The sequence below is a fragment of the Tachyglossus aculeatus genome, chromosome 10 (assembly GCF_015852505.1).
Source record: "Tachyglossus aculeatus isolate mTacAcu1 chromosome 10, mTacAcu1.pri, whole genome shotgun sequence".
Taxonomy (NCBI): domain Eukaryota; kingdom Metazoa; phylum Chordata; class Mammalia; order Monotremata; family Tachyglossidae; genus Tachyglossus; species Tachyglossus aculeatus.
The window spans coordinates 51386097-51410189 of record NC_052075.1 but is presented as its reverse complement, the minus strand read 5'-3'; the positions used below and the strand labels follow the sequence as shown (position 1 = coordinate 51410189).

General features: G+C 53.3%; 1 protein-coding gene across 1 annotated transcript; it reads right to left on the bottom strand.

The window, feature by feature from the left end:
- Positions 1–342: 342 nt before the first annotated feature.
- FCGRT (Fc fragment of IgG receptor and transporter) lies at positions 343–9797 on the bottom strand. Its single transcript, XM_038752734.1, has 7 exons — positions 9560–9797; positions 9180–9293; positions 3678–3959; positions 3256–3546; positions 2886–3161; positions 1431–1544; positions 343–528 (listed from the first exon to the last, which is right to left on the bottom strand). Exons 2-7 carry the CDS (start codon positions 9277–9279, stop codon positions 437–439), a joined length of 1155 nt encoding a protein of 384 aa, XP_038608662.1. The 5' UTR covers positions 9280–9293; positions 9560–9797; the 3' UTR covers positions 343–436.
- Between the last annotated feature and the right edge of the window lie 14296 nt (positions 9798–24093).

The following is a 24093-nucleotide window of genomic DNA, read 5'->3' as shown; positions in this document are numbered from 1 at the left end:
GTGCCCGTAAGGCCCCCTGGTCACGCCCCCTCAGGTTCCTGGCCCCGCCCCCTAGGAGCTCGTTGGCCACGCCCCCCGCCCTGAGCCAATCACCCGTGACTGCCCCCCCCAGGGGGCGTGGCCGAAGCCCCCCGCGGCCGCTCATTGGTCCCCGCGCGCCACGTCCCCACGCTGGGGGGGGGGGGCGGGGAAGCCCCCCCCGGGGGCGAAGCCTGAGGCGAATCCTGAGGCGAGGCCTGAAGGCGGGAGGCCGAGGGAGGGAGGGAGGGAGGGATGGAGGGGATGGCCGTCCGGGCCGCCCACTGCCGCCACCCCTTCCCCGAAAGAAACGTCAGGCACACCAAAAGAGACACTGTGGGTTCAATAAACCGAGAAGGACACACCGGGCAGGGGAGCCGGGGGATCCCCGGGACCGGCAGGGAGGGGCCGGGGGGCGTCAGGTGGCGGCCGGGGGCACGTCCGAGTCGGAGGTGGCGGGATCGGGCAGCAGGGAGCCGGTGTCCTCTCCGCGCAGGCGGAGCCACAGGGCTGAAGGGGAGAAGTGTGTTTGCTTTTGTTCTCTGTCTCAACCCATCCATCAATCAATCGTATTTATTGAGCGCTGACTGTGTGCAGAGCACCGGGCTAAGCGCTTGGGAAGTCCAAGTCGGCAACACATAGAGACGGTCCCTACCCAACGGCGGGCTCACAGTCTTAGAAGGGGGAGACAGAGAACAAAACCAAACTTACTAACAAAATCAAATAAATAGAATAGATATGTACAAGATAGAGTAATAAATATGTACATACATATATACAGGTGCTGTGGGGAAGGGAAGGGGGTAAGGTGGGGGGGATGGAGAGGGGGGCGAGGGGGAGAGGAAGGAAGGGGCTCAGTCTGGGAAGGCCTCCTGGAGGTGGTGAGCTCCCCCTTCTAGACTGTGAGCCTGCTGTTGGGTAGGGACTGTATGTGTTGCCGACTTGGACTTCCCAAGCGCTTAGTACAGTGCTCTCCACACAGTAAGCGCTCAATAAATACGATTGATTGATTGACTGAGAGGCGGGGGGGGGGGCGTGAGGACCCACTGCCCCTCCCAGGGCCGCCCCCTCCTCCCGTCATTGCCCTCTCCATCCCCACCGTCTTACCTCCTTCCCTTCCCCACAGCACCTGTATATATGTTTGTACATATTTATTACTCTATTTTACTTGTACATATCTATTCTATTTATTTTATTAATACGTTTGGTTTTGTTCTCTGTCTCCCCCTTCTAGACTGTGAGCCCACTGTTGGATAGGGACCGTCTCTATATGTTGCCAACTTGTACTTCCCAAGCACTTAGTACAGTGCTCTGCACACAGTATGCGCTCAATAAATACGATTGATTGATTGATGATTGATTGCTTTGGAGGGGGTGGGGGGCTGGGCCATCTGTCCCCTCCCTGTCCGTACCTGGGGGTCCCAGCTTCCTTCTCCTCCACACCAGGAATCCCGCCGTCCCCGCAGCCAGGATCAGGACGGAGGCCACGATGAAGCCAAGCCAGGCCAGGGAAGGGCCTGGTTGCTCTGAAACAGGGACGGGGTAGGTGGGGGTCAGGCCCGGTGAAGACTCCAAACCCCAACCTCCTGGAACCTGGGGGCCAAGGGGACCCCCACTTCCCGGAATCAAGGGGGCTAAGGAGACCCCCGACCTCCCAGAACCGTGGGGGCCGGACAGCGGAGGAGCGGCATGGAGATCAGAGGGGTCAAAGTGCAGCCCAAGGCGGGCAAGGATAAAAGCAGTCAGACCTCTGATGCTCACCGTTGACCCGGTCCCCGCCGCTTCCCACACGGCCGCCGCTCACCCCACCTACTGCTTTCCCTTTCTGCTCACCCACCCCGTCCCCAACACCCGCAGACTGGGCTGGTGGATAGAGCACGGGCCTGGGAATCAGAAGGACCTGGGTTCTAATCCTGGCTCTGCCACAGGTCTGCTGTGTGACCTTGGGCAAGTCGGTTGGGTAGGGACCGTCTCTGTATGTTGCCGACTTGTACTTCCCAAGCGCTTAGTACAGTGCTCTGCACACAGGAAGCGCTCAATAAATACGATTGAACTTAACTTCCATGGGCCTCAATTACCTCATCTTTAAAATGGAGATAAGGGTATGCGCCCCATGTGGGACAGGGACTGCATCTGACCTCATCATCATCATCAATTGTATTTATTGAGCGCTTACTGTGTGCAGAGCACCGTACTAAGCGCTTGGGAAGTACAAGTTGGGCTGATTAACTTGTACCTACTCCAGCGCTTAGAACAGTGCTCGGCACATAGTAAGCGCTTAACAAGCACCATAATTATTCTTATTATTTGTGGTGTTCGGTTCCCTGTCCTCTCTCAGACCCCCTGCCCCGGGGACCTCCTGTCCCCCCCCACAACCCCAACCGATACCCCAGTCCCTTATTAATAATAATAATAATAACAATAAATGTATTTGTTAAGTGCTTATTGTGTGCCAGGCACTGTACTAAGTGATGGGGTGGATACAAGCAAATCAGGTTGGACACAGTCCCTGTTCCACAGTAGGGCTCGCAATCCCCATTTTACAGATGAGGAAACTGAGGACCAGGGAAGTGAAGCGACTTGCCCAAGGTCACACAGCAGACCAGTGACAGAGCCGGGATTAGAACCCATGACCTTCTGATTCCCAGACCTGTGCTCTATCCTCTAAGCCTTGCTACTTCCCCTTCGGCCGGAGGAAGCATTGAGCAACTCTAGGTTTGAGATTCCCCCGACGGGGGGCCGGGGGACTCCCGGGAGGAAGTTAGAGGATGGGTGGGGGTCCAAGAGAATCATGCCGCCCCTGAGGGATGAGGGAGGCCGGTGCGGAGGCAGGGGGATGGATGATTTGACCTCCCCCACTTACTGACCCCATGTGAGGATAAGAGGTTGGGCCAGGCCCTGATGCTCCACGCGACAGGCGTATCTCCACTCCTGTCCCTCGGGGACTTTCAGGACCTCCCAGGTCTGGAAAGTTCCATCCCCACTGGGGAGGGGGGCCTGGGGACGGGCCTCCCCCGGCAGCACCGCGCCGTCCCGCAGCCAGGAGAGGCGGAGGTCGGGAGGGTGGAAGGTGAAGGCCCGGCACAGGAGCGTGGTGTTCTGGCCCGGGGAGCGGCGGGTGGACTTGCGGACCATGGGAGCCTCTGTTGGGGTAGGGGAGAGTGCGACCGCAGTCAGAAGGGGTGATTGAGGCTAGGCGGGTGGAGGGGAGTCCTTCCCGCCCCCCAGCCCCTCTACCTGTCCACGCCAAGTTCCCCCGGCCGGTTTTCAGGTGGTTCTGCAGGCGCTTGAGGCACATCACCTGCAGGAAGCCCACCTCCTTCTCAGCCTGCCGAGGCCCCCAGGCTTTCCGGACGCTGTCGGCCTCGGGCCCGGCCCCCACCCAGGTGGCGGCCCCAGGGGTCGTCAGGTGGTCCAAGGAAAGCAGGTCGCGCCCATCCAGGCCGAAGCGGGAGACGCCCTCGGTTTTGTTGTCCTTTCGGAGCACACAGCTGACCAGGCCCTGGAGCGTGCGCGACCCCCCGTTTCCTAGGGACCCGGACTGTGAGCGGGGGGAGGCAGGGACATCCCCCCTCCTCTCCTCCTTCCCCTCTTCTCCTCCTCCCGACCCCCGCCAATCTCCACCCACCCCTCCCGGCCCACCCCGGCCACCCTCTCACTGATTCCAGGCGGGGCTTGCTCCACGATGGCGGCCAGGGCCTTCTCCATCTCCGCCTGGCGGCTCCGGAAATCCTTGGTCTCTTGCTCCCAGGTCCAGGGAGGGAGGAGTTCAAATTTCCAGGGCCCCTGGGCCTCGGCCTGGCCTTCCTGGCCCTCGGGGCCGGCTGCTTTGAACGTCACCACCAGTTCCTCTCCCAGGAAGGCCGAGGCCCAGAAGCGGGGGAGCCCCGGGCCTGGTTGGCTCAGGGCCGTGAAGTGATAGTGGAGAGACCATAGGGCTGCTGTGGTGGACGGGAGAAGGGGCAGATGATAACGACGGGGAGGCCCACAGGGAGACACGGCAAGAGCCCAACCGACTTGTCATCCCCCGCTCCCACCGCCCAACTTTGCTCCTCTCCCACTGCAGCCCAGCCCGCACTCGTAGCTCCTCTAATGCTAATCAATCAATCATACTTATCAAGTGTAATAATAATAATTGTGGCATTTGTTGGACACTTACTGTGTGCCAGGCACTGTACTACAAGCTGGGGTGGGTATTCATTCATTCAATTGTACTTATTGAGCGCTTACTGTGTGCAGAGCACTGTACTAAGTGCCTGGGAAGTACAACTTGGCAACATATAGAGACGGTCCCTACTCAACAATGGGCTCACAGTCTAGATGGGGGAGACAGACAACGAAACAAAACAGGTGGACGGGTGTCAAGTCATCAGAATAAATAGAAGTACAGCTAGATGCACATCATTAACAAAATCAATAGAATAGTAAATACGTATAAGTAAAATAAATAGAGTAATAAATCTGTACCAACATATATACAGGTGTTGTAGGGAGGGGAAGGAGGTAGGGCCGGGGAGGATGGGGAGGAGGAGAGGAAAAAGGGGGCTCAGGCTGGGAAGGCCTCCTGGAGGAGGTGAGCTCTCAGTAGGGCTTTGAAGGGAGGAAGAGAGCTAGCTTGGCAGGTGAGCGGAGGGAGGGCATTCCGGGCCAGGGGGAGGACGTGGGCCGGGGGTCGACGGCGGGACAGGCGAGAACGAGGCACAGTGAGGAGGTTAGCAGCAGAGGAGCGGAGGGTGCGGGCTGGGCTGGAGAAGGAGAGAAGGGAGGTGAGGTAGGAGGGGGCAAGGTGATGGACAGCCTTGAAGCCGAGAGTGAGGAGTTTTTGCTTGATGAGTAGGTTGACTGGCAGCCACTGGAGATTTTTGAGGAGGGGAGTAACATGCCCAGAGCATTTCTGCACAAAGATGATCCTGGCAGCAGCGTGAAGTATAGACTAATAGGGTACAAGCTAATCGGACTGTTCACAGTCTCTGTCCCACATGAGGCTCACAGTTTCAATCCCCATTTTACAGATGAGGTAAATGAGGCCCTGAGAAGTGAAGTGACCTGCCTAAGGTCACACAGCAGATAAGTGGCGGAGTTGGGATTAGGACCCGTGACTTTCTGATTCCCAGGCCTGGGCTCTATCCTTTCCGCCATGCTGCTTCTCTGGTATTTATCAAGTGCTTACTGTGTGCAGAGCACTGCACTAAGCTCTTGGGAGAGTACAACATATGAGAGTGGTAGAAACGTTCCCTGCCCACAGTGGTGTTTTTTTTGCGCTTACTGTGTCCAGAACCCTGCTCTAAGCTCTGGGGAGAGTTCAATATAACAGAGTAGGTAGACACACTCCCTGCCCACAGCGAGCTTTCAGTCTAGAGGGAGAGACAGACATTAATATAAATCGCTAAATTTCAGATACGGACGTAAGTGCAGCCTGAGGGAAGGGTGAATCAAGGAGGCAAAGACGGTGACGCAGAGGGAGTGGGAGGAGGAAATGAGGGCTTAGTCGAGGAAACCTCTTGGAGGAGAACCCATCCACCTATTCCCTGCATCCCGATTCATTCATTCAATCGTATTTATTGAGCGCTTACTATGTGCAGGGCACCGTACTAAGTGCTTGGGAGAGTACAGTACAATAAACAGATACATTCCCTGTCCACAACGAGCTTACAGTCTCACATCTGTCTCACCGTCAACCCCTTATTCTCATCCTCCCCCGGTCTAGGAACTTCCTCCGGCCTCATATCCAACAGACCACAGCTCTATCCATCTTCAAAGCCCTACTATGATCACATCTCTTCCAGGAAGCCTTCATGACCAGCCCCTCATCTCCCCAACCAATTCTCCCTCCTTTTTTTAATGATATATCTGTTAAGCACTTACTATCTGCCAGTCACTGTACTAAGCACTGGGTAGATACAATCTAATCAGGTTGGACACAGCCCATGGTTCACATGGGGCTCACGGTCTCAATCCGCATTTTACAGATGAGGGAACTGAGACACAGAGAAGTGAAGTGAGTTGCCCAGGGTCACACAGCAGACAGGTGGCAGAGCCGGGATTAAAACCCAGATCCTTCAGACTCGAGGGGGCCGGAGGGGTCCCATGCTGCTCTTCCCTGTTTTCTGTTTCACTTATTCATTTGGATCTGAATCCCGGAGGCACTTCGACACTCCCGCCCCTCCTCATCCCGACCCCCAGCTTCTCACCCTCCCCAGGACTTGTGTCCACATCCTTAGACCCTGTTGCTTCCTCTACCTATAATTGATCCAGCGCTTAGAACAGTGCCTGGAACATAGTAAGCGCTTAACAAATACCATAATTATTATTATTATTATTATTTTAACGTTAGTCTCCCCATCTAGATTGTGAGCTCCAAGTGGGCAGGGAATGTTTGCTTACCAGCTTCTTCAGATTGGACTCTCCCAAGCGCTTAGTACATCCTCTGTACACAGTAAGCTCTCAATAAATACAACTGATTATCAACTTAGTACAGTGCTCTGCACAGATTAAGTGCTTAACAAATACCAGGATGGATCACCAGCTAATATCAATTTACTATTCTATTTATTTTGTTAATGTGCATCTAGCTTTATTTCTATTTATTCTGATGACTTGACACCTGTCCACATGTTTTATTTTGTTGTCTTTCTCCCCCTTCTAGACTGTGAGCCCGTTGTTGGGTAGTGACCGTCTCTATATGTTGCCAACTTGTACTTCCCAAGCGCTTAGTACAGTGCTCTGCACACAGTAAGCACTCAATAAATACAACTGAATGAATGAATGAATCAATTAATCAATCAGCCAGTAGTATTCACTGAATGCTTATTGTGTGCAGAGCACTCTCCCAAATGCTTAGTGTTCTGCAATAAATACCACTGATCGAATGACTGCTTGGTTGAACTTAGGGAAATGGATGGAGGGGGCCAGAGATGGAGAGACAAAGCTGAGGACACAGAGATGGGGAATCACCCCTTCCTTCTCTTATTCAATTCTGTCCCTGAGCTCCCAGGATTTAGGGAATCTTGGCCTCTGTGATTCCTGACTCTCCTTGCCCATTTCAGAGCAATCAAGCCCACCCTCTCCCTGATGGGATGTCCTGATTCAGGCGCCGTGAGAGAGAAGGAGGAGGAGGAGTAATAAAAATAATATTTCTTAAGCACTTACTATGTGCCTGGCACTAGACTAAGCACTGTGGTAGTAATAATAATAACATCGCCAAGATCCGCCGTTTCCTCTCCACCCAAACTGCTACCTTGCTGGTTCAATCTCTCATCCTATCCCGACTGGATTACTGCATCAGCCTCCTTTCTGATCTCCAATCCTCCTGTCTCTCCCCGCTTCAGTCTATACTTCACTCTGCTGCCCAAATTATCTTTCTACAGAAGCGCTGTGGGCATGTCACTCCCCTCCTCAAAAATCTCCACTGGTTGCCTATCAACCTTTGAATGAAGCAAAAACTCCTCACTCTCAGCTTCAAAGCTGTCCATCACCTCGCCCCCTCCTACCTCACCTCCCCTCTGTCCTTCTCCATCCCAGCCCGCACCCTCCGCTCCTCTGCCGCCACTCACCTCCTCACTGGGCCTCGTTCTCGCCTGTCCCACCGTCGACCCCCGGCCCACGTCCTCCCTCTGGCCTGGAATGTCCTCCCTCCACACATCTGCCAAACTAGCTCTCTTCCTCCCTTCAAAGCCCTACTGAGAGCTCACCTCCTCCAGGAGGCCTTCCCAGACTGAGCCCTCTTGTCCTCTCCTCTTCCTCCCCTCCCCATCACCACCCCCCTCCCTCCACCCTGCCCCCTTCCCCTCCCCACAGCACTTGTGTATATTTGTACATATTTATTACTCTAGTTTATTAATGTCTATATAGCTATAAGTCTACTTATTCTGACGGTATTGACACCTGTCTACCTGTTTTGTTTTGTTGTCTGTCTCCCCCTTTTAGACTGTGAGTCCATTGTTGGGTAGGGACCGCCTCTATAGGTTGCCGATTTGCACTTCCGAAGCGCTTAGTACAGTGCTCTGCGCACAGTAAGCGCTCAATAAATACGACTGAATAATAACCGTGGTATTTGTTAAGCACTTACTATATGCCAAGCACTATATTAAGTGCTGGGGTGGATACGAGCAAATGGGGTTGGACACAGTCCCAGTCCCACGTGAGGCTCACAGTCTCAATCCTCATTTTACAGAGGAGGGAACTGAGGCACAGAGAAGTGAAGTAACTTGCCTAAGGTCACAAGGCAGATACGGGCCAGAGGCAGGATCGGAACCCACGACCTTCTGACACCCAGGCCCCTGCTCTATCTGCTAAACGACGCTAGGACACAGTTCCTGCACACACAGGGCAGCGTAGAAGAAGCAGCGTGGCTCCACGGAAATAGTCAGAGGGCATGGGTTCAAATCCCGGCTCCGCCAACTGTCAGCTGTGTGACTTTGGGCAAGTCACTTAACTTCTCTGGGCCTCAGTTCCCTCATCTGTAAAATGGGGGTTAAAACTGTGAGCCACCCGTGGGACAACCTGATCACCTTGTAGCCTCCCCGGTGCCTGGAACAGTGCTTCGCACATAGTAAGCGCTTAACAAACACCATCATTATTATTATTATTATTAGAAGGGAGGGGAGCAGGCATTTCTTCCCCCTTTTACAGATGAGGAAACGAGGTCCAGAGCGGTTAGGGTGACCCAGCTGCCAAGTCTCCCCGGACCGAAAGTTCCTTGTTGGGCAGGGCACACGTCCCCCAAATCTGTTAGACTCTCTTCTCCCAACCGCTTAGTACAGTGCTCAGCCCACCCTAAGTGATCAGTACATTCGACTGACTGATCGATCACACGGGGCAGGACCGGAATTAGATCCCAGGTCTCTTGCCCGCCGGATGCGGGCTCTTTACCCTAGGCCAGGACTTCTCAAAAGAAAGATGGGGGAGAATGAGGAAACAGGGAAAGGTGGGGAGGGTCCAGATCCCCAAGAGAGAGACTCCAGGCCTGCCTCCCACCCCTCCTCCAGAATTCCCTCACTCTCCACCAACACGGGCCCCCAACCACGCAGTACACCTTCTGTTGGAACATCCTACCTCCCGCTCCTTTCCCCTTCACCGCTTCTATCCCCGCGGGGATTCCCCGCATTCTCAGGGTGTGTGCCCCCCGCACCCCCACACCCCTTTGCTGGTGGGTATCTTACCAGACCCCAAGGCCAGGGGCAGGCGGAGGATGAAGAGGAGGAGGAGGAAGAGCAGGAGGAGGAGACAGGGGCTCCGCACGGGGCCTCGGGGGCCCGTCATGTCGAAGGCGAGGCCTGGGCGGAAAGGGGGATGAAGACCCTGTGCCCTGTGGCCCGGGTGTCCCGCCCCCAGCTCCTCGGGAAGGCCGGGCCCGGTCAGAGTCGCCCCCCACGCTGGGGTGAGCACTCCCGGGGACCCCCGGCGCTCGGCCCAACTCCCAGGCGTCCCGGGCCCCCAGTGCGGACTTTACCCTCCCTTGGGTTAATGAGTGTCCGGGAGCCCGTCCGGCCTTCCCGGGCCCCAGGCGCCCCGCCCCCCGGTTCCCCACGGGCGGACTCACGCCGCGGCCCCCTCCGAGGGCTTCCAAGTGTGGGCTGCGGCCCCCCAGCCGGCTCCGGCCGCTTCCTCTTTCTGTGTCCGGCCTGCCCCCGGCCCCTTTCCGCCGGGACGGGCCGGGCCGGGCCGGGCCGGGCCGGGCCCCTTCCGGGCTGGCGTCCGCCCCGGGCCCCGGGGTCACCGTGACCAGGCCCCTGCCTCCGGTTTGGACGGCTCCCCGGGGGCAGGGCAGGGCAGGGCCAAGGCAGGGCAGGGCTAAGGGAGGGCAGGCCGGAGGGGGGGCGCCGACCCCGGGCCTGCACTCCCAGGCGGCGCCACAGGAGGGCGGCCTAACCCTGGCTAACCCCGGGATCCCCCCCCCCCCCCCCCCCGCCGCCGTGACCCCCTGCCTCCTCCTTTCGAGCAGCGGCGTGGCTCCGTGGAAAGAGCCCGGGCTTCGGAGTCAGAGGTCGTGGGTTCGAATCCCGGCTCCGCCACGTGTCTGCTGTGTGACCTTGGGCAAGTCACTTCACTCCTCTGAGCCCCAGTTCCCTCGTCTGTAAAATGGGGATCATCATCATCATCATCAATCGTATTTATTGAGCGCTTACTATGTGCAGAGCACTGGACTAAGCGCTTGGGAAGTACAAACTGGCAACACATAGAGACAGTCCCTACCCAACAGTGGGCTCACAGTCTAAAAGGGGGAGACAGAGAACAAAACCGAACATACCAACAAAATAAAATAAATAGGATAGATATGTACAAGTAAAATAAATAGAGTAATAAACATGTACAACCAAATATACATATATACAGGTGCTGTGGGGAAGGGAAGGAGGTAAGATGGGGGGATGGAGAGGGGGACGAGGGGGAGAGGAAGGAAGGGGCTCAGTCTGGGAAGGCCTCCTGGAGGAGGTGAGCTCTCAGCAGGGCCTTGAAGGGAGGAAGAGAGCTAGCTTGGCGGATGGGCGGAGGGAGGGCATTCCAGGCCCGGGGGAGGACGCGGGCCGGGGGTCGATGTTGGGACAGGCGAGAGCGAGGTACGGGGAGGAGATTAGCGGCAGGGGAGCGGAGGGTGCGGGCTGGGCTGGAGAAGGAGAGAAGGGAGGGGAGGTAGGAGGGGGCGAGGTGATGGATGGACAGCCTTGAAGCCCAGGGTGAGGAGTTTCTGCCTGATGCGCAGATTGGTAGCCATTGGAGGTTTTTGAGGAGGGGAGTAATATGCCCAGAGCGTTTCTGGACAAAGATAATCCGGGCAGCAGCGTGAAGTATGGATTGAAGTGGAGAGAGACACGAGGATGGGAGATCAGAGAGAAGGCTGGTGCAGTAGTCCAGACGGGATAGGATGACAGCTTGAATGAGCAGGGTAGCAGTTTGGATGGAGAAGAAAGGGCGGATCTTGGCAACGTTGCGGAGTTGAGACCTGCAGGGGATGAAGACTGGGAGCCCCACGTGGGACAACCTGATCACCTTGTATCCCCCCAGTGCTTAGAACAGTGCTTTGCACATAGTAAGCGCTTAACAAATGCCATCATTATTATTATTCAAATCCCGGCTCCGCCGCTTGCCTGCTGTGTGACTTTGAGCAAGTCACCTAACTTCTCTGGTCCTCGGTTTCCTCATCTGGAAAATGGGGATGAAGACTGTGAGCCCATTATTATTATTATTATTATTCAAATCCCGGCTCCGCTGCTTGCCTGCTGTGTGACTTTGAGCAAGTCACCTAACTTCTCTGGGCCTCGGTTCCCTCATCCGGAAAATGGGGATGAAGACTGTGAGCCCCCCGTGGAACAACCTGATCACCTTGTAACCTCCTCAGCGCTTAGAACGGTGCTTTGCACATAGTAAGTGCTTAATAAATGTCATTGTTAGTAATGATAATAATAATAATAATTTTGGTATTTGTTAAGCGCTTACTATGTGCAAAGCACTGTTCTAAGCGCTGGGGAGTAGTAGGTAAGCTCGTTGTGGGCAGGGAATGCATCTGTCAGCTGTGTGACTTTGGGCAAGTCACCTAACTTCTCTGGGCCTCGGTTCCCTAATCTGGAAAATGGGGATGAAGACTGTGAGCCCCCCATGGGACAACCTGATCACCTTGTAACCTCCTCAGCGCTTAGAACAGTCCTTTGCACATAGTAAGTGCTTAATAAATGTCATTATTATTATTAGACTGTAAGTTCGTTGTGGGCAGGGAATGCATCTGTCAGCTGTAAGTCACTTCACTTCTCTGGGCCTCGGTGACCTCATCTGTCGAATGGGGATGTCTCCCCCTTCTAGACTGTGAGCCCATTGTTGGAGAGGGACCATCTCTGTATGCCGATGTGTACTTCCCAAGCGCTTAGCACAGTGCTCTGCACACAGTAAGCGCTCAATAAATACAATTGAATGAATGAATGAAAGACTGTGAGCCCCATGTGGGACAACCTGATTACCTTGTATTCCCCCCAGCTCTTAGAACAGTGCTTGGCTCTTAGTAAGCGCTTAACAAATGCCATTATTATCATTATTATTATTATTATTATTATTATTACTATTATCTGTTCATTCGTTCATTCAATCGTATTTATTGAGCGTTTACTGTGTGCACAGCACTGTACTAAGCGCTAGGAAAGTACAATGCAGCAATAAAGAGAGACAATCCCTGCCCACAACGGGCTTCCAGTCTGTTTATGATGCAGCAGCATGGCTTTGTGGCAAGAGCAGCGAGGCTTAACGGAAAGAGCACAGGCTTGGAAGTCAGAGAACGTGGGTTCTAATCCCGCTTCCGTCACTTGTCTGCCGTGTGACCTTGGGCAAGTCACTTCAATTCTCTGTGCCTCAGAGACCTTATCTGTAAAATGGGATTGAAACTGGGGACAGGGACTGTTTTCAACCCGATTGCCTTGTATCTACTCTAGAGTTTAGAACAGTGATTGACACATATCAAGCACCTCGGGGGGCGAAATAAATCTCTCGGGAGAGGAGCGTTGTACGAAAGAGCCCCCTCCTCTTCTCTGGCTTCGTCTCCTGCGGGCCTCGCTGCTTCCCGAGCCCCCCCACTCTGTTCCCCGCCCCCAGGCCGCCCCCTCTGAGCCCTCAGGATGTTCAACGTTCAGAGGGGAGTTTGGGGGGAGGCAGGACTGGGCCCCGGAAAGCCCGACAGGACAGCGCAGGTAGGTTTGGGGCCTAGGGGGACGCGGACAGAGAGAGGGAGGGAGAGGGAGAGAGGGGAGGCCAGGGGAGGGAGGCCCGAGGTGGCCCCGATTCCCCCGCAGAGCACTGCCCGGTGCTGGGGGCCGAGTCCACCGGGGTCCCCGGGGAGGAGGAGGAGGAGGAGGAGGATGGCGAGGCGTCGCAACTCCGGCTACAGCTGAAGCCTAAGTTGCAGAGGAACCGGACGTCGTTCAGCTCGGAGCAGATCGAGGCCCTGGAGAAGAGTAATATAATAATAATTATTATTATTATTATGGTATTTGTTAAGCGCCATGTCCCAGCCACTGTACTAAGCGCTGGGTGGAGCCAAGCAAATCATCATCATCATCATCTATTTATTGAGCGCTTACTATGTGCAGAGCACTGTACTAAGCGCTTGGGAAGTACAAATTGGCAACACATAGAGACAGTCCCTACCCAACAGTGGGCTCACAGTCTAAAAGGGGGAGACAGAGAACAGAACCAAACATACTAACAAAATAAAATAAATAGAATAGATATGTACAAATAAATTAAATAGAGTAAAAAAATATGTACAAACATATATACATATATACAGGCAAATAAGCAAATAATAATAATGGCATTTGTTAAACGCTTACTATGTGCCAAGCACTGTTCTAAGCGCTGGGGGGATACAAAGTCATCAGGTTGTCCCACGTGGGGCTCCCAGTCTTAATCCCCCTTTTCCAGATGAGGGAACTGAGGCCCAGAGAAGTGAAGTGACTTGCCCAAAGTCGCACATTTGATAAGTGGCGGAGCCGGGATTAGAATCCATGACCTCTGACTCCCGAAACCCGGGCTCTTTCCACTGAGCCACGCGGCTTCTCATCGGGTTGGTTACTGTCTCTGTCCCACGTGGGACACCAAGTCTCCATCCCCATGTTATAGAGGAGGGAACTGAGGCCCAGAGAAGCGAAGTGACTTGTCCAAGGTCACACTGCAGAAAAGCGGCGAAACCGGGATTGGGACCCATGACCTTCGGGTCGGGGGGTCGGGGAGGGGGGTGAGCGGGTCCCGCACCTTCTCCTCGCCCCCCTGTCTCCCCCGCAGAGTTTGAGCGGACCCATTGTCCCGATATCTTCTCCCGCGAGCGACTCGCCACCAAGATCCACCAGCCCAAGGCGCGGATCCAGGACCGGGGGAAGAGGACGGGACGGGAGGGAAACGAAGAAGGAGGAGCCTGGGGGATAAATTATATAATTAATAATAATAATGATGATGGTGTTTGTTAAGCGCTTACTAGGTGCCAAGCACTGTTCCAAGCGCTGGGGGAGATACAAGGTCATCAGGTTGTCCCACGTGGGGCTCACAGTCACTCTTTCATTCATTCAATCGTATTTATTGAGCGCTTACTAGGTGCCAAGCACTGTTCCAAGCGCTGGGGGAGATACAAGGTCATCAGGTTGTCCCACGTGGGGCTCACAGTCACTCTTTCATTCATTCAATCGTATTTATTGAGCGCTTACTAGGTGCCAAGCACTGTTCCAAGCGCTGGGAGAGATACAAGGTCAGCAGGTTGTCCCACGTGGGGCTCACAGTCACTCTTTCATTCATTCAATCGTATTTATTGAGCGCTTACTAGGTGCCAAGCACTGTTCCAAGCGCTGGGGGAGATACAAGGTCATCAGGTTGTCCCACGTGGGGCTCACAGTCACTCTTTCATTCATTCAATCGTATTTATTGAGCGCTTACTAGGTGCCAAGCACTGTTCCAAGCGCTGGGGGAGATACAAGGTCATCAGGTTGTCCCAAGTGGGGTTCACAGTCACTCAATCATTCATTCAATCGTATTTATTGAGCGCTTACTGGGTGCAGAGCAGTGGACTAAGCGCTTGGAAAGTACAGTTCGGCAACATATAGAGCCGGTCCCTACCCAACAACGGGCTCACAGTCTAGAAGGACTCACAATCTTCACCCCCAGTTTACAGATGAGGGAACTGAGGCACGGAGAAGTTAGGTGACTTGCCCAAAGTCACACAGCTGACAAGTGGCAGAGCCGGGATTAATAACAACAACAATAATAATAATGGTGTTTATTAAGCGCTTACTATGTACCAAGTACTGTTCTAAGCGCTGGGGTAGATCCAGGGTCCAGTCTAGATTCTAGACTGTGAGCCCACTGTTGGGTAGGGACTGTCTCTATATGTTGCCAACTTGTACTTCCCCAGCGCTTAGTACAGTGCTCTGCACACAGTAAGCGCTCAATAAATACGATTGATTGATCCAGGGTAATCAGGTTGTCCCACGTGGGGCTCACAGTTTTAATCTCCATTTTACAGATGAGGGAACTGAGGCCCAGAGAAGTGAGGTGACTTGCCCAGAGTCACACAGCTGAGAAGTGGCGGAGCCGGGATTAGACCCCACGACCTCTGACTCCCAAACCCGGGATCTTCACGCTGCTGCAAAGTGGGGGCGGGGTCTGAGTCGAGGGGGGCGGGGGGAGAAATTGGTCGGGACGGGGTCGACCCCTCCCCTCCTCTTTCTCTCCCCGCGGGCTCAGGTCTGGTTCTCAAACCGCCGAGCCAAGTGATGTAGGGAGGAGAAACTGCGAAGCAAGAGGCGCCAGGAGCGAGGGTCGTGCTTGGAGTCGGGGCTGGGGGCCGGGGTCTTCCCCGTTCCTCGGTACCCCGGGACCCTCGTCCCTCCCCCACCCGTTAACCACCCTCCCTCTCCCCCTCCCCCGGCACCTGAGCTTCCCAAATCTCCCCATCAACTCCCGGGAACCGTCGTTAATAATAGTAATAATAATTGTGGCACTTGTTATTCATAAGGTAATAATAATAATAATTGTGGAATTTGTTATTCATAAGGTAATAATAATAATTGTGGTATTTGTTAAGCGCTTACTATGTGCCAGCGGTGGGCTGGATACAAGTAAATCGGGTTGGACACAGTCCCTGTCCCATGGGGGGCTCAATCTCAATTCCCCATTTTACAGATGAGGTAAACGAGGCCCGGGGAAGTGAAGTGACTTGCCTAAGGTCACGCAGCAGACAAGTGGCAGATTTAGGATTAGAACCCATGACCTTCTGACTCGGAGGCCCGGGCTCTAGCCACTAGGCTATGCCTCGTCCCTGCAAATTCCACCCGCTCCCCTAATTCCCACCCACTCCCTCCCTCACAAATCACGCCTCTGTTTAGGCAGAAAAGAAGTGTGGGGGGGAGCTACTGTTACAGAGATGGGGATCTGAGCTCACCCCGACCCCTTTCCGCCTCAAGGCCGACTCTGGGGCGCAGGAACGCTGGGGTCCCCTCCACCTTCGGCCTCCTAAGCCCCTCACCTGGATTCTCGGGGATGCAGGTCAGAGGGGGTGGGGGGGCTCGAAGAGAAAGGACTGGGGCGGGGGGGGCGAGGAGGGGACGGGGGAAAAGAGCCCGGGCTTTGGAGTCAGAGGCCAGGGGTTCAAATCCCAACTCCGCCATTTGGCTGTGTGACTTTGGGCAAGTCACTTAACCTCTCTGTGCTTCAGTTCCCTCATCTGTAAAATGGGGATTAAGACTGTGAGCCCCATGTGGGACAACCTGATTACCTTGTATCCCCCCAGAGCTTAGAACAGTGCTTGGTACATAGTAAGCGCTTAAAAATGCCATTATTATTATTATTATTATACAAAAAAAGGGAGGAGATTGGGGGGAGGGGAGCGGGAGGGAGAAAGAGGAGGAGGAGGAAGCGCGGGGGGGAGGTAGTTGGGGGGAAGTGGGGAGGGGTGGAAGAAGAGAGGGGGAAGTGAGAGGGCAGGGGGAAGAAGAAGGGGGGGAGGAAGAAGAGAGGGGGAAGTGAGAGGGGAGAGGGAGGAAGAAGAGAGGGGAAGTGGGAGGGAGCGGGCTGGAGGAGAGGGAAAAGAGACATCAAGTGGAGGGGGGAATGGGGAATGGGGGAAGGGGAATAGAGCTAATAGAGTTAATAGAACTAATAGAGTAAGCGCTTAACAAATGCCATCATAATAGAGGAGGGGGAGGGGAATGGAGATGGGGAGGGGAATAATAACAACAACAACAACAATAATAATAATAATAATAATAATAATAATAATAATAATAATAATAATGTTGGTATTTGTTAAGCGCCTACTATGTGCCAAGCACCGTTCTAAGTGCTAGGGCAGATACAAGGTTATCAGGTTGTCCCACGTGGGGCTCACGGACTTTGTCCCCATTTTACAGATGAGGGAACTGAGGCACAGAGAAGTGAAGTGACTTGCCCAAAGTCACACAGCTGACAAGCGGCGGAGGCGGGAATGGAGGAGGGGAGGGGAATAGGGGGAGAGGCATAGAGGAGGGGATGGGGGAGGGAATGGGTTGGGGGGGTGGGCCTGCCGGCCTCTAGCCAGGCCCAGGCCCCGCCTCCAATAACGGCCTCGACCCCGGTCCGGGCCCCGGCTTGGAGGGCTGCTCCACCTCTCTGCCTCCACACCCGGACCATCCCGGCTCCACCAGCGCCGGGGAGCGGGGACACCGGCAACGGGACCGGGGGAGGCCGGGGGAGGAAGGCCTCTCCCGCCTGGCCCCGAGGGACAAAGAAGTGGCGTCCCTCGGCCCGCCCCCCCTGTGTCCCTTCTGTCCCCGGTCCAGGCGTCCCGTCTCCCGGCGTGTCCGCCTCCCCGGAGCAGGCTCGAACTTGGGCCTCTTCTGGCCGCGGCTGCAGGGAGAGAGGTCCGGGCGTCTACGACGGCCCAGCGGAGGGGGGCTCGGACCCTCGTGCCCTTTAACCCCTCCCTGCATGCCTCGCCTCCGCCTGCCCTCTTCCCCCCCCACCCCGCTCCGCTGTGCGACAATAAAAGGACAACACCGCATTGCTTCTTCCTGCTTGTTGGGCAAGGAGGGAACGCGGGAGCCTGAAAAACAGCCCCAGAAAAACACTGCCCTAACAACAACAGCAACTACCCCAGAAACGCTATAATAAACAGTCTAGAGACCCTACAATAACAACCCCAGATGGCATTGCAATAACAAGCCCAGAAGCACTACAATAACAATCTCCGAGACCTCACAATGACAACAACCCCAGATTCATTGCAATAACAACTTCAGAGACTCTACGCTATAACAACAACAAGAGTTACTACTACTATGGTGCTTAGTAAACCCTTACTGTGTTCCAAACACTGTACTTAGCACTGGAATAGATACAAGATAATCTGGTCGGACACAGTCCCTGTCCCGCATGGGCCTCACTGTCTAAATAGGAGTACGATTGAATCCCCATTTTGCAAATGAGGAAACGGAGGCACAAAGCGGTGAAGTGACTTGCCATAAATCAAACAGCAGACAATCAGCAGAGCTAAGAAGCAGCGTGGCTCAGTGGAAAGAGCCCGGGCTTGGGAATCAGAGGTCGTAGGTTCTAATCCCGGCTCCGCCACTTGTCAGCTGTGTGACTTTGGGCAAGTCGTTTAACTTCTCTGTGCCTCAGTTCCCTCATCTGTAAAATGGGGGTTAAGACTGTGAGCCCCACCTGGGACAACCTGATAACCTCGTATCTCCCCCCAGCGCTTAGAACAGTGCTTGGCACATAGTATGGCTTGGTGGAAAGAGCATGGGCTTGGGAGTCAGAGGTCATGGGTTCGAATCCCGGCTCCACCACATGTCTGCTGTGTGACCTTGAGCAAGTCACTTCACTTCTCTGAACCTCAGTTCCCTCATCTGTAAAATGGGGATTAAGACTGTGAGCCCCACGTGGGACAACCTAATCACCTTGTATCGCTCCCAAGCACTTAGAACAGTGCTTTGCGCATAGTAAGCTTACCAAATGCCTTCATTATTATAGTAAGTGCTTAACAAGTACCATTATTATTATTATAGGATTAGAACCCAGGTCCTCTGTCTCCCAGATCGAGCTCTTACCACAAGGCAATAAAATGATCATGAATAGTAGTGATATTTGTTAAGGGCTATGAGTCAAGACTACTACAGAGAAGCAACGTGGTTCAGTGGAAAGAGCCTGGGCTTTGGAGTCAGAGGTCATGGGTTCAAATCCCGGCTCCACCAATTGTTAGCTGTGTGACTTTGGGCAAGTCACTTAACTTCTCTGGGCCTCAGTTCCCTCATCTGTAAAATGGGGATTAAGACTGTGAGCCCCACGTGGGATAACCTGATCACCTTGTATTCCCCCAGCGCTTAGAACAGTGCTTGGCACATAGTAAGCACTTAACAAATATTATTATTACTACGTGCTGGAGTAGATCCGATACACAATCAATCTAGGGGGGAAGAAGAACAGATATTTAATCCCATTTTACAGATGAAGCACAAAGAAATTAAGTAACCCAAGGTCAAACAACCGGAAATTGACAATAACAACAAAACGGAGACACAAACACAATCACAGAATCACACAATGACACGAACGGCAATCCTCAAACCCTACATTAACCACCCAGAGATCCTAAATTAACAATCCCTAACTTTGGCAGCACCTCAGCACTTTCGCACTCACAACCTCCTGCTGTCCTCTAAGACAAATAGATTTTCCATACACTACTAATTCAAATATATCTTCTTCCTACCCGTAAATTATCAAGAGCTCAGAAAATAGCACTGATTGATAGATCGATGCCCCCAGTTCCCTTCTACAAGTGCTTATCACCTTGCTCTGCACACAGGAGTGCTCAGTAAATAGCACTGATTGATAGATCGATGCCCCCAGTTCCCTTCTACAAGTGCTTATCACCTTGCTCTGCACATAGGAATGCTCAGCAAATAGCACTGATTGATAGTCGATAGCCCCAATTCCTTTCTACAAATGCTTATCCCCTTGCTCTGCACACAGGAGTGCTCAATAAATAGCACTGGTGGATATATATCGAGTCTCCAACTCCCTTTTACAAGTGCTTATCACCTTGCTCTTCACACAGGAGTGCTCAGTAAGTAGCACTGATTGATAGATCTCTGCCCTAGCTCCCTTCTACAACATCCGGAGACGATAGTGACATTGCAAAAAGAAACCCTGCAGTGGAAAAGGCTCAGACACTTTGTCAGGAGCAATCTATTGTCTCTCCAAGTGACAAGCTCCCAGCAATCAGAAGTGGAAATTAGGCTGGGGACACTCAAATGGCACAGGGGCTGGTGGGGAAGAATTAATGTCTCCACCCTGCATCCCTCAATCAATCAATCATTTATAATAATTATAATAATAATAATAATGGTATTTGTTAAGCACTTACTATGTACCAAGCACTGTTCTTGAGCTCTTACTGTGTTCAGAGCACAGTAGTGCTATGCACATAGTAAGCGCTTAAAAAGTACCATAATAATAATTATTACTAAGCACAATCCAACAGAGTTGGCAGCTTCTTATCCAGGGAACCTACGATAATATTCCAGAAGACCCTAAAGTAAGATCCCCGAAGAGATCCTAGAAGAACACCCCCAGAGACCCTAGCAAAACACCCCTTAAGAAGCTTCAAAAGAAATTATTCAATAATATTCCGTCAGCTGCCCTGAGATTCTTCAATGGAGATTCTACCATAACAGCTGGAAGAAAACCTATTCCAACAAGCCCTAGAGACTCTTCAGTGGAGATCCTACATTGACATTGCATTATTTCGATCAGTCAATCGTATTTCTACCGTGTGCAGAGCACTGTACTAAGCGCTTGGGAGAGTAGGAGAGAACAGAATTGGTAAATTAGTAATTACGTTCCCTGCCCAGACTAGTTTACAGTCTAGAGGGAGTTTACCGTCTACAGTCTAGAATTAGTCTACATTCGCACCCCACAAGGGACCCGGAGCCTGTTTAATTCCCATCTTTGTGTTTTCTCCCAGCGCTTAGTATAGTGCTCTGCACACAATAAACGCTTAACAAATGCAATTACTACTACTAACACCCTCCCCCGCCCAAATTTTTCAATGGAGACTTTACCATAACACCTGGGAAATGCCCCTCAAACACCACCTTGGGATTCTTCAAAGGAAACCCTATAATAACACACCCCTGGAGACCCTACAGTAAGAACCCCTTGAGTCCTTTTAATGGAGCTCCTATAATAACCGCCCCCAGACACTACAATAACCCTCCCGCCCAGGCTGACTACATATTTATCATTATAATTCTATTTATTTTATTCATGACGTGTATACACCTACAAATCTTTTTATTTATAATGATGCTACCGATGCCTGCACACTTGTATTGATGTCTGCCTCCGCCCTTCTAGACTGTGAGCCCGTTGTGGGCAGGGGTTGTCTCTCTTTTTTGCTGAATTGTACTCCCCCAGCGCTTAGTATAGTGTTGTGCACACAGTAAGCACTCAATAAATACGATTGAATGAATGAATAGACTCTTTCGAAACTGCAAAACCTAGGAACCCTTTACTAACCCCTCCCTGAAAGCTTTTCAACGGCGGCCCTACAATCCCCATCCCCCCTCACCCCGGGAGGCACTATCATAACGGTCCCCCGCCCGCTCCCTTTCATTCATTCATTCAATCGCACTTATTGAACGCTTACTGTGTTCAGAGCACTGTACTAAGCGCTTAATAATAATAATAGTAATAATGTTGGTATTTGTTCATTCATTCAATTCATTCAATCGTATTGATTGAGTACTTACTGTGTACAGAGCACTGTACTAAGCTCTTGGGAAGTACAAATCGGCAACATATAGAGACGGACCCTACCCAACAACGGGCTCACAGTCTAGAAGGGGGAGACAGAAAACAAAACAAGTAGACAGGTGTCAATACCGTCAGAATAAATAGAATTATAGCTATCTACACATCATTAATAAAATAGAGTAATACATATGTACAAATATACACAAGTGCTGTGGGGAGGGGAAGGCGGTAGGGCAGAGAGAGGGAGGGGGGCGATGGGGAGGGGAGCAGGAGGAGTGGAAAGGGGGGGGGCTCAGTCTGGGAAGGCCTCCTGGAGGAGATGAGCTCTCAGTAGGGCTTTGAAGGGAGGAAGGGAGCTATCAATCAATACGATTGATTGATTGATAGTTTGGCAGATCTGTGGAGGGAGGGCATTCCAGGCCAGAGGTAGGACGTGGGCCGGGGGTCGACGGCGGGACAGGCGAGAACGAGGCCCATTGAGGAGGTTAGTGGCGGCAGAGGAGCGGAGGGTGCGGGCTGGGCTGGAGAAGGACAGAAGGGAGGTGAGGGAGGAGGCGGCGAGTTGTTAAGCGCTTACTAGGTGCCAAGCACTGTTCTAAGCGCTGAGGTAGATACAAGGTAATCAGGTTGCCCCACGTGGTGTTCACAGTCTTCATCCCCATTTGACAGATGAGGGAACTGAGGCACAGATAATAATAATGATGGTATTTGTTAAGCGCTTACTAGGTGCCGAGCACTGTTCTAAGAGCTGAGGTAGATACAAGATCATCTGGTTGTCCCACGTGGGGCTCACAGTCTTCATCCCCATTTGACAGATGAGGGAACTGAGGCACAGAGAATAATAACGATGGTATTTGTTAAGCGCTTACTAGGTGCCAAGCACTGTTCTAAGCGCTGGGGTAGATACAGGGTGATCAGGTTGTCCCACGTGGGGCTCACAGTCTTCATCCCCATTTGACAGTTGAGGGAACTGAGGCACAGAGAATAATAACGATGGTATTTGTTAAGCGCTTACTAGGTGCCGGGCACTGTTCTAAGCGCTGAGGTAGATACAAGATCATCCAGTGGCTACCAATCAATCTGCGCATCAGGCAGAAACTCCTCACCCTGGGCTTCAAGGCTGTTCATCACCTCGCCCCCTCCTACTTCACCTCCCTTCACTCCTTCTCCAGCCCAGCCCGCACCCTCCGCTCCTCCGCCGCTAATCTCCTCCCCGTACCTCGTTCTCGCCTGTCCCGCCATCGACCCCCGGCCCACGTCCTCCCCCGGGCCTGGAATGCCCTCCCTCTGCCCATCCGCCAAGCTAGCTCTCTTCCTCCCTTCAAGGCCCTGCTGAGAGCTCACCTCCTCCAGGAGGCCTTCCCACACTAAGCCCCTTCCTTCCTTTCCCCCTCGTCCCCCTCTCCATCCCCCCATCTTACCTCCTTCCCTTCCCCACAGCACCTGTATATATGTATATATGTTTGTACATATTTATTACTCTATTTTACTTGTACATATCTATTCTATGTATTTTATTTTGTTAGTATGTTTGGTTTTGTCCTCTGTCTCCCCCTTTTAGACTGTGAGCCCAATGTTGGGTAGGGACTGTCTCTATATGTTGCCAACTTGTACTTCCCAAGCGCTTAGTACAGTGCTCTGCACACAGTAAGCGCTCAATAAATACGATTGATGATGATGATGATCTGGTTGTCCCACGTGGAGCTCACAGTCTTCCAGATGAGGGAACTGAGGCCCAGAGAAGTGACTTGCCCAAAGTCACCCAGCTGCCAAGTGGCGGAGCGGGGATTAGAACCCACGCCTTGGGACCCCCCAGCCCGGGCTCTTCGCACTAAGCCAGGCTGCTTCCCCCTCCGCGGGTGTCTAAGAAAGAGCCCCCCGTTAGCCCCGGCACTGACCCGCCCGTCCCGGCCCGGGGCCGCTACAATAACACGCCGCTCCCGGGAGACCCACGGAAACAAACACGCGCCCGCCAGGGCCTCAGCGGAAAAAACAGGTCGAGGAAGCGGCAGGGGGGGGAGGGGGCTCTGGGGTGGGGGATCAGGGGAAGGGGGAGGGGGGCTCAGAGGAGGGGACAGGGGGCGGGGGTCCCGGCACGGTAAACAAAGCGGCCGCCGCAAGGAGCCCCGCCCGGGACGGCTCGGGGTGGGAGGGGAGGAGGCGGAAGCACCTGGGGCCGGGGGAGGGCTCGGAGCCTCCCTGGGGGCAGGACGCCCCCCCCCCCCGCCTACTTAGAAATAATAAATAATGATGGGATTTGTTAAGCGCTTACTATGTGCAAAGCACTGTTCTAAACGCTGGGGAGGTTACAAGGCGATCAGGTTGTCCCACGGGGGGCTCACAGTTTTAATCCCCATTTGACAGATGAGGTAACTGAGGCCCAGAGAAGTGGCGTGACTTGCCCAAAGCCACCCAGCTGACAATTGGCAGAGCCGGGATTTGAACTCATGACCTCTGTCTCCAAAGCCCGGGCTCTTTCCACTGAGCCACGCGGCTTCTGGTAGCCCCCTTTCCACCGGCCCATATTCATTCATTCACTCGTTTATTGAGCTCTGACTGTGCGCAGAGCACCGTACTAAGCGCTGGGGAAGTACGATTCAGCCACAAAGAGAGACCGTCCCTGCCCACAGCGGGCTCACAGTCTAGAAGGGGGGAGATAGACAGCAAAACACGTCAACAGGCAGCAGTAGCATCGTTATAAATAAACAGAATTATAGCTATATATACGCATATACACACATCATTAGTATCACCGAGTCTCTCTCCCTTTCTGTCTCTCTGCCTCTCTTTTAACTCTCGGAATCGGTGTCT

Coding starts and splice junctions, on each gene's coding strand:
- FCGRT (XM_038752734.1), bottom strand. CDS start 9,279: ATGACGGGCCCCCGAGGCCCCGTGCGGAGCCCCTGTCTCCTCCTCCTG. Junction 1,545..2,885: donor ACCTCTTATCCTCACATGGG/GTCAGTAAGTGG, acceptor TCCCTGTTTCAG/AGCAACCAGGCCCTTCCCTG. Junction 529..1,430: donor AAGGAAGCTGGGACCCCCAG/GTACGGACAGGG, acceptor TCTCCCCTTCAG/CCCTGTGGCTCCGCCTGCGC.